The 16,041-nt window shown below is 41.6% G+C and overlaps 1 protein-coding gene across 1 annotated transcript in view; it reads right to left on the bottom strand.

The window, feature by feature from the left end:
* Positions 1–9,057, bottom strand: part of LOC134615054 (thyrotropin-releasing hormone receptor-like) — a 61,951-nt gene extending 52,894 nt beyond the window's left edge. Inside the window, exons 1-2 of the mRNA XM_063459415.1 lie at positions 8,900–9,057; positions 6,735–7,649 (exon numbers count right to left, since the gene is read on the bottom strand). Of these exons, the coding sequence (XP_063315485.1) occupies positions 6,735–7,538 (804 nt within the window). The 5' untranslated portion in view covers positions 7,539–7,649; positions 8,900–9,057. The remainder of the gene's footprint in view (positions 1–6,734; positions 7,650–8,899) is intronic.
* Between the last annotated feature and the right edge of the window lie 6,984 nt (positions 9,058–16,041).

Here is a 16,041-nt window from a genome sequence, read left to right as displayed (position 1 = left end):
CCCATGATGGCATACCATTTGCAAAAGAAGACAACCCAAGGTATTGCAAATGGGGTATGTCCAGTCTTTTTTAGTAGCCACTTAGTCACAAACACTGGCCAAAATTAGCGTTCAATTTAGTTTTTTACTTTTTCACACACAAACAAATATAGACGCTAACTTTGGCCAGTGTTTGCGACTAGGTGGCTACTAAAAAAGACTGGACATACCCCATATTGAATACCCTGGGTTGTCTACTTTAAAAAAAATATGTACACGTGGGGTGTTATTCAGAGAATTTTGACAGATAATAGTGTTACAATGTCACTATTAATAAATTTGAAAAAAATGTATGTTTTGAAACCACAATATCCTACTTGTACCTATAGCCCTATAACTTGCAAAAAAAACAGCAAAAAAGCATGTTAACACTGGATATTTTAAAACTCAGGACAAAATTTCGAATCTATTTAGCAGTTTTTTTTATTCGCTTTTGTAGATAACTAAAAGATTTTTCAAGTAAAAGACATGTATTTTTTTCATCATATTTTTTTATTTTTTTTTAAATTAAATTACATGAGATTATATAAATAATGGTATGTAAAGAAAGCCTTTTTTGTCCTGAAAAAACAACATATAATTTGTATAGGAACAGTAAATGAGAGAGCGGAAAATTACAGCTAAACACAAACACCACAAAAGTGTAAAAAGAGGCCTGGTCGCAAAAACAGTCCAGTCCTTAAGGGGTTAAAGGACCACTATAGTGCCAGGAAAACAATCTTGTTTTCCTGGCACTATAGTGTTAATAGGTCGTCGTCCCCACCTCAGGGTTCAACTCCCCCGGGCTCTAGGGGGAGGAAGGGGTTAAACACTTGCCTTTTTTCAGCGCCGGGCTTCCTCGGCACTGGGGGCTCTCCTCCTCCTTCCAACGTCATCGGCTGAATGCGCATGCGCAGCAAGAGCCGCGCGCGCATTCAACCAGTCCGTAGGAAAGCATTCTCAATGCTTTCCTATGGACGCTGGCGTCTTCTCTGTGAAAATCACAGTGAGAAGCGCGGAAGCGCCTCTAGCGGCTGTCAGTTAGACAGCCACTAGAGGCTGGATTAACCCATATGTAAACATAGCAGTTTCTCTGAAACTGCTATGTTTACAGCAGGCAGGGTTAACCCTAGAGGGACCTGGCACCCAGACCACTTCATTGAGCTGAAGTGGTCTGGGTGCCTATAGTGGTCCTTTAAAATTCTCACTTCAGTAAATACACCCATAGTGTTTCTGAAAGCTTCCATGCCAGAACACCCAAGTCAAAAACCAGTGAAGAGATAGATTGAGGCTATCGGGGTATCATGGGAAATGTACTTTATAAACCTGTGACAGGCTAAGGTTACCCATCACCTTACCAGAGACGAAACACACAGGAATATTTACTGCTGGCTAACGGATCGTATATATACGTTATCATTACCATAACTCAAGGCTGGCAACATTTAGCAATGTAGACAATCAATAAATCCTCACTGAAACTTCATCATGGCTCACATAATAATCTATAGTATCCAGGTGGAATTCTAAAGGAAGAATTATGGAACCAATTTAACATTCTAAGTTTGAACCTTTAGGGAATTCTGAGTGGCGTTTCCATTATTTACAAAGTGTGAGACACTAATACAAATGGACTGTGTATAGGTAGGATTGACTTAAACATGTGGACACATATTAATACAGCATTGTCCTTTAATGTCCGCCAGGTCATTCTATTCCGTTCGATGAGCTTGCCATTATTATGTGTCTTTTCAGACAATGAAATAGTGACTGAATATAAGGAAACTTTATTCTGTTTTTTATACAGGCTCTGAAACACTTGCCGGCGTATTTATACGTAAAGAATGCTAGCATTTAACCACACCATGTCTAACCTTCGTGCAATGACCCTGAAGTGGCAAAAATCGAATCAAATTTCTATGTATTATCATATAGCCTTTTAAACACAAATATACCTCGTGTTGGTCATTTTAAATCTGTTTAGAGTTTTTTATTTTATATATTTTTAAAAAAACGAAATAATATATTTCCAACTTACACTGGGCTTGTTTGAAACATTGTCATACGCGCCTTTAACCCCTTAGGGACTCATGACATGTGTGACATGTCATGATTCCCTTTTATTCCAGAAGTTTGGTCCTTAAGGGGTAAAAGGAACACTTTAGTGTAATAAATACAAAAATGACAAACTAGATGTCCTTATGCAGAGCACGAGGACGTCCAGCATTGTTTCACAGAGTCAAACTGCGTGAAACTCCAGGAAGCGCCCCTAGTGGCTGTCTGGGAGACAGCCACTAGAGGCAGTCTTAGTACTGCAATGTAAATATTGCAGTTTCTTTAAAATTGCTATGTTTCACATTACTGGACTAAGAAGGACCGGGACACTACCCCTAGACCACTTCAATGAGGCGATGAAGTGGTCTGGGTGGTCTAATATTTCGAAAACTATTTTAATATATTGATTTTTCATTTTATACATTGATACATATTTTTTATTTATTATATATATTTTTTATCTTTTAATATTTTGAAAATAAAAATATTTTTAAAAGTTTACTCAAAAATATTAAATAATTTTAAAAGCATATTCAAAATTACTAAATAGAGACCCATGTTCTTTAAAACACAATATGAACCAGCAAACTGGGGAGCTTCTCTGCAAATCCAAGATTTTGATTGGCTACTGAAGTCACATGGTCTTTGCAGCCTTTATATCAATAAGCATCAGTAAGTGCTTACTATTGTGATGCAATTCAAAAATGGCCGCCTCCACACTGAAACACTGACAGTTCTTAAAGTGTTCAAACTCAACGTCCTATAGTTTAAAGGGACACTATAGTCACCAGAACAACTACAGCTTATTGAATTTGTTCTGGTGAGTAGAATCATTACCTTTAAGCTTTTTGCTGTAAGCATTGTCTTTTCAGCGAAAATGCAGTGTTTACATTACAGCCCAGTGATAACTTCACTGGCCACTTCTCAGATTGGATCAGGCTACCACTTTTGATGATGTCAGCAGACTGCTTGTTTTTCTGAGACAAACAGCATGCATAGTTACAGCTTCAGGCTTGAATACAGTAAGATTTTGCTATATTTATGGAAGCATGAGGGGCCCAGGGGGGCTAGATGGAAGTTTTAAAACTATAGGGTCAGGAATACATGTTTGTGTTCCTGACCCTATAGTGATCCTTTAACAAGATGAAATTTATCTTATTCAACCAATTATTTTTAAATGGTTTATGGAAAGACATTTTCAGCTGACAATGAAGATTAGCTATTTATGCCAACTGCTCGTGTAGTGAAAAGGAAAGGACAGAAAAATGTATAAAGCCCAAAATGACGCATTTTAAAAATATATACTTATGGGGCAAGAAATAAAACAAATGAAAAAAGTAGGTTTAATAAATTGCACCAACCTCACAAAAACGTAGACATAAAAGTGTTGTTGTCAATTGATAAATCTCCCCCAACTGTTCAATAAATCTTGCCCAAATGCTGAAGTAGACATGAAGAATCGGATCAGGGAGAAGCCTAATTCATCAGATTTACTGTCAATTTTAATCACAGAATTTCAAATCAAACTTCAAATGAAATTCTTCACAATTAACAAATTTCACGAGTCAGTTTTCAATCACTAATTTGCAGTTTGAGAGTTGTTTTTGGGACACTGTAGGCAGCTTTTCCCCCTCATTTTTAGACATCCCTGGCAATTTTCGTATTGATCTTAAATGTTTCGCTTTGAACCAAAATTTTGGATTTAACTGAAAAATTATAAATCAAAATTCTTCAAAACCAAAACAATATATACTTTAATCAGAACCATATCAATTCGGAAGAACCACATATTTCTCCTACATAAGGCTAGCAGGGGCGTATTTGCCGCGAGGCAAACAAGGCATTTGCCTTGGGCGGCATTTTCCAGGGGGCGGCAAAAAAAGCCGCCCCCAAACGCCCAGGGCAAATGCCTTGTTAGCCTTGCGGCTAACAGACATCCTGGGCTGGTGGCTGCTGGGCTGGTTGCTGGGCGGGCGGGCGGCTGGCGAGGGAGCACTTCCTCTGAGCTGTCTGCTCAGCTCCCTCGCGCGCCGCAGAGTGAGGCTGGGAGCCGGAATATGACGTCATATTCCGGCTCCGCCTCCCAGCCTCACTCTGCGGCGCGCGAGGGAGCTGAGCAGACAGCTCAGAGGAAGTGCTCCCTCGCCAGCCGCCCGCCCAGCAACCAGCCCAGCAGCCCGACCGGCAGCCCCACTAGACCCCAGGGAGAGGGAGAACCCCCCCAGCATTCCCAAAGGTAAGGAGGCTGGGGGGGTAAATTAAAAAAAAAAATGAGTTAATGTGAGTGAGTGTGTCTGTTAGTGAGTGTGTCTGTTTGTGAGTGTGTCTGTTAGTGTGTGTGTGTGTGTGTGTGTGTCTGTTAGTGTGTGTGTGTGTGTGTGTCTGTTAGTGTGTGTGTGTGTGTCTGTTAGTGTGTGTGAGTGTGTGTCTGTTAGTGTGTGTGTCTGTTAGTGTGTGTGTGTGTCTGTTAGTGAGTGTGAGAGTGTGTGTGAGTGTGTCTGACTGTGTGTGTCTGTTAGTGTGTGTGAGTGTGTCTGTTAGTGTGTGTGAGTGTGTCTGTTAGTGTGTGTGAGTGTGTCTGTTAGTGTGTGTGAGTGTGTCTGTTAGTGTGTGTGAGTGTGTCTGTTAGTGAGTGTGAGTGTGTCTGTTTGTCTGTTAGAGTGTGTGTGTTTGAGAGTGTGTCTGTTAGAGTGTGTGTGTGTGTGTCTGACTGTGTGTCTGTTAGGGTGTGTATGTCAGTGTGTGTGAGTGTGTCTGTTAGTGAGTGTGTCTGTTAGCAGCTAACAGACACACTCACACACTCACTAACAGACACACTCACACACTCACTAACAGACACTCACACACACTGACATACACACACTGACATACACACACTGACAGACACACACACTGACAGACACACTCACTAACAGACACACTCACTAACAGACACACTCACTAACAGACACACTCACTAACAGACACACTCACTAACAGACACACTCACACTCACTAACAGACACACTCACACTCACTAACAGACACACTCACACTCACTAACAGACACACTCACACTCACTAACAGACACACTCACACACAGACACACTCACACACTCACACACACACACTGACAGATACGCATCCATTAGCTAACAGTTAGCTAATGGATGCGTATCTGTCAGTGTGTGTGTATTTAGAAGGCGGGGGAAGGGTTGGGTGGGGGTGGCGGGGTGAGGGGGGCGCCTGAGTTTTGTCCTGCCTAGGGCAGCACAAAACCAGGATACACCCCTGAAGGCTAGGCTGAAGTATTACATGTCATTAGAGGTAGCGTCTCTCACTGGGCTCCATCAAACAGAATCCATTCAGTATGTTCCTTCCTGCCCCCTCCTTCCTTCTTTGCCCCTCCTCTATCCCACCTGCTTTACATCGTATCAAGAACCAAATTTACAGGTGATCTACCATTAAAAATAACCTTTGGTGTGCTATAACACTTATCAATACATGCTCCTTTGCACAGTTGTGATATCCATAATCTTTTAGTTAAATAAAATACATTGAGGGATATTTTGTAAGCATGGCAAAATTCCCTTCCTCTCTTCCTTCATAACTCTCATCTCGCTCAGCTAGAGGTTATAGTCTGTAACAGCCAGCAGGATGGTTAGACCTTGCTTCTTACAGATGGGCTTGTGAAGCTAATTTCCATGATCCCATATTCACCATTCGAGGAGATAAACTATGGGTGAGGTAGGGGATTCTACTCCAATACTCAAAGCCCTGAGCTGACACCAAGATAATGTTCACATATCACTTTAATAATATCTCTACAGATCTATCCAAATTTGGATGGCAGAGATATTCATTGAGCACTGTGTATGTCTTAGTCCAGCACTCACAGTCTGTAACTGATGTCTGAGTCTGCAAGGAAACCAAAAATTAGATGTTTTTTCCATAGATCCCATGATAGGCAACCTTGGGCACTCCAGATGTTGTAGACTACATCCCCCATAATGCTCTAACACCCATAATGCTGCCAAAGCATCATGGCAGGTGTAGTCAAAAACATCTAGAGTGCCGAAGGTTGCCTATGCCTTCTCTAAACTATTGTGTAGACTGAGCATTGGGCTAATCTGCAGAAAAGAAACATATCTCAACATAGAATTAATTGTAACACGGTTGATATCAGTATAGAATAGATAGAAAAACACGTTAAGAATAGGATACTTATAAAATGTATTTCTTTTTCTCAAACGTAATAAATAATGGGTAAGATTTCACAATTTTCCTTATGTTACTTTAGGTTATGGTATATGGAGATGTCAATATAATTTGCAGCACACACCTATAATGACTTATCCAGCTTACCTGACGATGGTTACAACTACATTCTGGACAAAATAATAATATGGTAATTATTAAAACTTCAATCTTTAAGCAACAGTACCCTCATGCAGAATCTGGTAAACTCCCCCAAATATTTGCTATGAAATAAAGAATTTTTCTTAAACCCTGGTTCTCAAGAGCTAATATTTTTTATTTAGAAATAAAATGTTAAAGGTTCATATAATTTGACCATGTTCCCTTTACATGTCCTTAAAAACAAACAAACGCTTAAAAATAAATCTTAAGTTGGAGATGTATATGTTGGTGGGATTTTCAACTGGCCAGATTCCATACTCACTTGTTTTCTGGAGCTCACTGTGTTTTTATTTCCCTTGCAAGAAAGTTTGATGGAATTATACGGTTTCCCATGATGCTTTGAGCTCATTCGGCTCAAATCCTGAGGGTTCGAAGGCAGAGGATTCATGAATAATATTCTCGCTATCAATCCATAAAGAACTGTGGCCAGGACCAGAGGGATCACGTAAAATATGGTAAAGTCCAGGAAATAGATGGGCATATACAAGTTTCGAGAGACCCTATAACCACAGTTGACTTGAACCCCATCGGCAAACTTGACTTCCTTGGTGTCCACCAGGAAAAACCACATCACACAGTACATCGAGGTGAACATCCACACAAAGGCAATAATCTTTTTGGCCCTGGAGACAGTGCAGATAAACTGAGCTTTAATGGAATGGCAAATGGCGATATATCTTTCTATAGTAAACGCAGTGATGGAGCAAGCCGAAATGTTGATCCCCAGGTACTGAAGATAAGTTATGCAGAGGCAACCTGCATAACCGAAGACCCAAGAGGCCACCACATCAGAAATATTGGGTAGACCGGCAGCCAGTAGTACAATCAAGTCAGCAATGGCCAAACTAACCAAATAACAGTTAGTAGGAGTCATCATGTGTTTGGTCCTTAATACCACTAAAACGACCATGATATTGCCAGCAATACCTACTCCACAGATCAAAAGTACAAGGAGAATGGTGACCACCTGGACCTCGAGGGCATTCTGAGGCATTTTGTCTAGTGTTTGATTTAATCCTGTTTCATTAAGTAAATGCATTTCCAAAGATAATGTATGATTTGCCATGTTTGCCCTTCAAAATCTTTTTTCCACTTTATTTTCCTATGGGTAAATATGAAACTCTGGTAGAACAGATGGATATGAAACTAATTTACACTTTCCTTACATCAAAGCTTCCTGTTGGAAAAAGAAACAGTTTAACTAAAAAACACAAGAAATAACAAACATTATTATTATTATTATTTTGACAAGCCTGATGTGCCCTGTTCCTTACTAATTCACTACAAAGGCACCACATGTGTTTGAGTGTAACATCAGCCAGAGAGACCCTGTGTCCAGCATCTTTGTCAGCTAATAATGCCATACAATAGATATTTAAATGGAGTTGTGTTTTTCATTAAAATAGACAAAAATAAATCCAAACATTCAATTTCCTTACTCTGATATCTAAGAATAGCAAAACGTGGATGGATGGAGGGATGGAGAGATGGAGAGATGGAGAGATGAAGGTATGGATGGATGGAGAAGTAGATGAATTGAGAGATAAAGGGATGGATGGATGATGGATAGATGGAGATATAGATGGATGGAGAGATGAATGGGTGGATGGTTAGATGGAGGGATGGATGGAAAGGTAGATGAATGGAGATATGAAAAGATGGATGGATAGATGGAGGGATGGAGAGATGAAGGTATGGATGGATGGAAAAGTAGATGAATGGAGAGATAAAGGGATGGATGGATGATGGATAGATGGAGATATAGATGGATGGAGAGATGAATGGGTGGATGGTTAGATGGAGGGATGGATGGAAATGTAGATGAATAGAGAGATGAAAAGATGGATGGATGGATCGATGGATCGATGGACAGATGGTGAGACGTAGGGATGGATGGAGAGGTAGATGGATGGGGAGATCAAGGGGTGGATAGATGGATGATAGATGGAGAGATGACGGGATGGATGGTGAGATGGAGGGATGGATGAATGGATGGAGAGGTAGAGGGATGAAGAGATGAAGGAATGGATGGATGATGGATGGATGGAGAGATGAAGGGATAGATGTAGGTGGACATGGATAGATGAGAGATCCACGGATAAATAATGGATGCAGGATAAATGGACACCTTTAACCCAAACTACCAAGACACATTTTCCAATAGTATTATTCCCAGTTTGTTTCACACTTGCAAAAAATTCTTCTTCAAAAACCTTTTTAAAGTATAGACAGTTGCTTTCTGCGCATTCAAGCTCTTATCACTTTTAAATAGGAAAAAAACAAGTTTTCTTGTTCTTTCAAAACATGCATAAAACAAGAGTCAAATAATAGCAAATCACACAGAAAGCCATTACTAAACATGCACTAGAAAATGAAATGAGAAAGAAAAAAATCTTTTTCTGTATATAAAGGGTTATTTGGCATTACCATTAGAAGATGCTGAGGATGATTGGAGATACAGGTGTACTTCTGTTAAAAGACAGCCAAAGAGTGTGATCTCCAGGTAAGTAATTCTGATCAGCCTCCCTCTATGCAGAGATTGGAAGGTAAGATCTTCTGGTAGATTGATACAGTTGCAAGAGGAACAGCAGTTCAGTATCAGAGGCTTTCTAAGCATCAAAGGGACCAGAGACACTGCACCAGCATGCAAGTTCTCTTTTAGCTCTTCCTCCAGCTGAATGGCTGAGCAATGTGATGCAGGCTGATTCTACCCATGATTTTAGGCAACACACATGGATTAACCTCTGGAGTGCTGGTACACTGCATAGAGGTTCCCAGAAGTCCCCCAGCCTTCCCCTGCTGTGTTTCAGGATTTGCAAAGACAGGAGCTTAGATTTACCTTGCATTCAGCACAGCTGTGTCCTTACACTGAACTCTACAATTTTAATAATGCAATTTAAAAAAAAAAAACACAGACCAGGGTGTGTATGAGCTAGTTTGTGCCATGATAGCCAGGTACAGTTTGAAATATTAATATGGGGTGTGTTTTGTTTCACACAGGGAGAGGTAAATAAACAGAATGTTTCTCCACTCCTGTACAGGTGTCAGAAAGCTATAGAACATTATTATTATTATTATTATTATTATTATTATTATTATTATTATTATTATTATTATTTTGTTAATTCTTTAACAATATTGTCATAAATGTGCTTCTATATTCATCTTGGTTCAGATAAAAAAATGTATATATATTTTTCTAATTTATCATAGTTATAATGTGAGGTGTTTTGGGGGGTGTTTCCCCTATTTTTTGTTAATTGTTTATTTTTTTAGAGTTTTGAAATGAAATGTTCTTTGACATTATCTTTAAACATTTATCAGAATTTGGACATCAATTACAGGACAAAACCGCACCCAGCACACCAATTAATCGCTCATCCGAATTTGGATAGATATGTAGGGATAACAGGAAACTAAACGCCTAAATTATACCGAATGCTGGGGGGGTAGGGGGGGAGAGATTGGGTGTTGCGAGGGGATAGTCTTGGAAGGATGTCACTCAAAGGCATCTTGCAGCACAGTACCTAACCTAAGCCATACTGTGTTTATACAGCCTAATGTAAAAATAAAAAGCCTGGTTCTTTCTTGTTGTAACAAAGGGACACTCTGGACACCAACACTTTTAAGTACCGTATTTTTCGCTCCATAAGACGCACCTCACCATAAGACGCACCTAGTTTTTAGAGGAAGAAACCCAGAAAAAACTGTCCCATAGTGTTTCTTACTATGGGACAGTTTGTACAGAATATTTTTTTTCTCCCCTGTCCCATAGTGTCCCCCCCTCCCATAGTCTTCACTCACCCCCTCCCCATAGTCTTCACTCACCCCCTCCCCATAGTCTTCACCCACCCCCTCCCCATAGTCTTCACCCACCCCCTCCCCATAGACTTCATCTCCCCCCTCCCCATAGACTCCATCTCCCCCCTCCCCATAGACTCCATCTCCCCCCTTCCCCATAGACTCCATCTCCCCCCCTCCCCATAGACTTCATCTCCCCCCCCTCCCCATAGACTTCATCTCCCCCCCTCCCCATAGACTTCATCTCCCCCCTCCCCATAGACTTCATCTCCCCCCCTCCCCATAGACTTCATCTCCCCCCTCCCCACAGACTTCATCTCCCCCCTCCCCATAGACTTCATCTCCCCCCCTCCCCATAGACTTCATCTCCCCCCCTCCCCATAGACTTCATCTCCCCCCCCATAGACTTCATCTCCCCCCCCCCCCATAGACTTCATCCCCCTCCCCATATTCTTCTCTCCCATACTGTCCCCCTCCCCTTGTCCCATAATTACTTACCTGTCTTGCAGCGTTGGCCGGCAGCACAGGGCGCACCGCGGTAGTGGAACTTGAATTTCATGTTCCGGTTTCCGGCGGGACTGAAATGAAGTGCGCACTCCCTTCCTTCCTTTCAGTCCAGCCGGAAACCGGAACATGAAATTCAAGTTCCACTACCGCGGTGCGCCCTGTGCTGCCGGCCAACGCTGCAAGACAGGTAAGTAAAGCTTCATATTCGCTCCATAAGACGCACAGACATTTCCCCTCACTTTTGAGGGGAAAAAAAGTGCGTCTTATGGAGCGAAAAATACGGTATTTGATAGCTTCTGGCAATATAATCGGTTGTATCTTTGCACCTTTGGTATCAGAGCTTTGTAAGCTAGCTATTTCTGCGGCACCTTTTTAATTAGTGTTTGTCCAATAACACAGTTCTACTTGCTTAAGAAAGCATAGAACCTATCAGTGAGATTGCAGGGTCATAATCTATACACCAAAACTGTGTAGCTAAATTATTAACACTATAGCGTTAGGAGTACAAACGTGTATTCCCAATTCTTTGTCCTGTAGACGTTTAGGTGTCCAGCACTTGGAGTGCTTGAGAAAGGTGATATTTACTTAAAGGGACACTGTAGGCACCCATACCACTTCGGCTTATTGAAGTAGTCTGGGTGCTGTGACCCTTTTGCACTTAGTGCTGCAATGTTTACATTGCAACTCTAAGTCTGCCTTCTACCAGACAGCCACTAGAAGGCTTTCAGAATCCAAACTGACTTTTGGTCAGTTATCTAACGCTGGACGTCCTCACGGACCTCCAGCGTGAGATTTCCCCCATACGAAGCATTGAATAATGCTTTCCTAGGGAGAGGTCTAATGCGCGAGCGGCCATTGCCGTGCATGCGCATTAGGTATCCCCCGCCAGCTGACGTAGGCGGTGGAGGAGCGTGGGCGGAACCTGAACCAGCGCCGAGGGACATCGGTGCTGGATTCAGGTAACTGGCTGAAGGGGATTTAACCCCTTCAGCCCTGCAGGAATTGGGGGGGGGGGTGCTGTGAGGGAGAGGGGGGACCTAATAACCCTATAGTTTTCCTGGCACTATAGGATCCCTTTAACTTTTCTCCCTCGCTGTGAAGCTCTCTCTTTGGCCACCCCACCTCCTTGGCTGAGGTCATCAATCTTGACAATCTCAGCCAATCAAATGCGTCCCCACAGTGTGCATGTGGAAGAGACTTGGTTCTCTGCATGTAAGCGCCTCTAGTGATTGTGTGGAAGAAAACCACTAGACGTGCACTGCATTTTCTGCATTGCAGGGTTAAAATGACAGGACCACTACACACAGACCACTTCATTGGGTGACTTTAGCAGTCCTTTAACCCCTTAAGGACACATGAGGGGTTAAGCTAAAGTTGTTTTGCTGCTCTAAGTGTCCCTTTAACTTATGAGTTATCCCGGGTAGGCTAATTATGACTCTACAAAGAGAGTTAGTTAAACAGTTAGTACCTGCTATGCACTTTAACCTTGCAGTGCTTATCTTAAAGGTGTCCAGCACTTCAGAGTCCTCGGAATTGAATAAAAGGTTTATCAATGACTGAGATACTTCCTGGTTAATGCAGAGGTCAAGGATAATTAACCTGAAGTGTGGGGATATCTTGCAAATGCAGCAACTTCAATTGTGAGAAATTCCAATACATGATCTATCTAATACATTACAGTGCAATAAATCAATGGGGCAATTCCAGAACAAAGTGTCCCTTTAATGATGACACCTCTAGAATGGCTTCCCAAGGAAGATACAATTCCAGTTCTACTCGATGCACTGGTAGAAAAGGTAAGTCAGCTACCCTTGCTCATCTTGTAATTTATTTATTTTCTTGCATTGCAAATCTAAACCCTACGTATCTATATATTCCCTGACATGGCAAACACAAATTTATTTATAACAAAATAAAACAGAACTTTTATTGGATATGCTTTAATACATATATATAATGTTTGCATGGGGAATTGTGTGGATTGAAAACGGAAAGCATTAAATTGCTACTTTGGCAGAAACTTAAAGGGGAAGTCTAGGCACCATCACTGCTGCAGCCTGCTATAGTGATTAAGGTGGCACGAGTTACCTGGTGCCATCCCAAGTTATATACCTTGGTCCACTGGGCAACTCCAGTCCAGCCCTCCCTTCTGCTATCACTTATGCGAAGTGCCACAAGACTGACAACAATTACACCTGTGTTTAGGCACAGTGTTCGACTACTCAATTTCATCTAAATGGGGAAAACGTGTACAAGGGCAGTGTTCACTGTATATATATCAGAAAAAGGAGGTTGGACCAGAAGCACCCAGGCTAATGTCAAACAATTCAATAATTTTTGTGATTACTAATTTGTGATGGTGAGAGGTTGCTCCGGGCACCATAACCACTACAATGGACTGTAGTGGTTATAGTGCCCAGACTGGCCCTATAACTCATGATTGAAGCTGTAGTTTAAAAACATCTAAAGATTTACCTTTTGGGCACCCTTTTGCTTTAAAGCTTAAATGCTGCGAATGTGAACCACAAACGTAACCACAAACGTAACATATAAAAACATTAAAGCAGCACTATCGTGGTTGTTTTTTTTAAAACCTCTCCCGACTCCACTACATTTTATTGACCCCCCTAGTTACCCCCATATGCCTCTAGATCCCCCACTTCACCCTTTTTATATCTTGCCCGGATCTTGATTCTTGGCGCCGCCATCTTTGTGTGAGCAGATAAAGGCCCTGCGGGACATGTCATCTACCCACACTAGATAGCACTGTGAAACTCCCGTATATGCCCAGTTTAACACTTCGGTATTCGCTAATGTCCAAAATACGTATGGGAATTTCGGCTATTTGTTCATTCGTCAGAAAGATGAATGAACAAATAGAAATTCAGTTTTTGTTCGAATGCTTAATACTGCTCGCGGCTCCTTCGTTGTAATTTGTAAAAAGAATAGAAACAGCAGCTGTGCTCCCCGCCACTTCCTAACTCCCCCACCCCCATGCCACTCCTCACTCTATGGGTGTCAATATGACCCCATATTAGCATAAAGGAGATTAAAATCACCCTTCTGCCCCTATTCGCCACTTTAAAGTAGGCTGATAGACCAATGTTGGTCTTTCAGCTTTTTAGTAGATAGCACTCTTGTGGGAATAAGGGGGCTACCCACTAATCGGCTGCAATTTGCAACTGCTGCACGGAGCCGAAAATGATGCCCGAATTTCGGCCTAAAGTTAATGCACAAACATTCGACATTCTGTTAGAATGAAATTCAGTCAATTCATTAGTCTAAATGACAGGAAACTCAGGAATTGTAAAAGGAAGCAAAGCAAGATCATGGAAAAGGGTAAGTATTGTGGGGGGAAATGTCAGAGAATGTCAGGCATTGGAAAAATACATAAGTCAAAGGAAAAATAGTAAAAAATACACACAGCAGTGGAAAAATAGGAAAAATAAATAAGGCAAAGGAAAAATAGGAAAAATGCACAAGGCAAAGTAGCCCCTACTTTGTCTTTTTGTTTTACAGAAAACTAGATCAGATAGGAAGAAAAGATTCTGAGAGAGGAAGAGAACAGGAAATGATTGGGGAAAGGTAATTTCGGTGACAGTGCCGCTTTAAGATGTAAGATAGACTGAAGTCTCAAATCGCAGAAATGATAGATCTTTTAATTTCTTTATTCCTGTATTGTACTTATTTCCCTAGAGACATGTACTGTCAGCCATGCTTACTCCAAAAACAATCTTATTTTAAATAGCTTATAAACACAACTTAAAGGTCGCAGCTCTAAAACGAAATAATTCGCCTCCCCAAACTCTCACACCTAGGGAAGCAGCTGTCTGGGACAGATTTGCATAATTTCGCCTCAATTTATTATTTATTTTCCCAGTTGATTACTTGAAAATATGTGTAGGGAGGAGGAGAGCTGTACGGTGGAAAAATAAGTAGCTAAAACTATTACACAGTTTTAAAAAAGAATGATCTATTCATTAGACAGCACTCAGAGATTAGTTGGCATGCTACTGTGAAAAATCTCAAATCCAACATAGCTAGTTATTCTGGATTCTCTGGTATTTTGGTCTTAAAGGAACAGTCAAGGCACCATAACCACTACCGCAGTGCTGCACAGTGTGACTGCCATTCAGTGTCTCCACCCTCTGCATGCAGACACTGAGCTTTCCTCATAGAGATTAATTGATTCAATTCATTGCTAAGAGGAGATGCTGATTGGCCAGAGCTGTGTTTGACCTATGCTGCCCCTGATCTGCCTCCTTGACAGTCTCAGCCGATCCTATGGGGAAGTATTGTGATTGGCTTTTGTTCAACACTTCTGATGATGTCAGCAAAGCAGGTAGACCAGGGGCAGAGCCAGCAGCAGACTTCAATAAAGATAAGATTTTCCTATATTCAGGGGGGCAACAGGGGATCAAGGGGGGCTAGACAGTGTTTTATCACTGTAGGGTCAGGAATACATGTTTGTGTTCCTGACCCTATAGTGTTCCTTTAACAATGATTTCAAAGTTATCAGACAATTTGGCATGTGATTATTCAGTTTATTTACTCCTACTGAAGTGTTTATTGATGATTAATACCAGCACATTAGAGGTTTCTGAACTATTTCTCCCATGATGCTCAGTCAGATTTAAAGGGACACTGCAGGAACCCAGACCACTTAAGCTAATTGAAGTTGTCTGAGTGCTCTGTCCCTTTTGCACTTAGTGCTACAATGTTAAAGGAACACTATAGGGTCAGGAACACAAACATGTATTCCTGACCCTATAGTGTTTAACCCACCATTTAGGGTGCTTGCCCCGCCCCTTAGCCCCCTTAAAAGTTAATAAAACTCACCTTTCCAGCACTGCGCGGGTCCGCCGGCACTAGCTCCGCCACCTTGATGACATCATCAGAATTTCAGATTTTTAGCCAATCCAATGCTTTCCCATGGGGAAAGCATTGGATTGGCTGAAATCGGCAAGGGGCGGGGCCAAAGTCTGTTTTGGCCAATCAGCACCTCCTCATAGAGATGCATTAAATCAATGCATCTCTATGAGGAAAATTCAGCGTCTCCATGCAGAGCGTTGGGGACACTGAACGGCAGTGCTGCCTACTGTGCAGCACTGAGTCAGGAAGCACCTCCAGTGGCCATCTGAGGACCTGTGTTCCGGTATCTAATGCTGGACACTCTGCATGAGAAAATCCACGTAGGAAAGCATTGATTCAATGCTTTACTATGGGGAGGTCTAATGCATACGCACTAGAGCCTGCTCGTC

The sequence above is a fragment of the Pelobates fuscus genome, chromosome 6, assembly GCF_036172605.1.
Source record: "Pelobates fuscus isolate aPelFus1 chromosome 6, aPelFus1.pri, whole genome shotgun sequence".
Taxonomy (NCBI): domain Eukaryota; kingdom Metazoa; phylum Chordata; class Amphibia; order Anura; family Pelobatidae; genus Pelobates; species Pelobates fuscus.
This window is presented reverse-complemented; position numbering and strand designations above follow the sequence as displayed.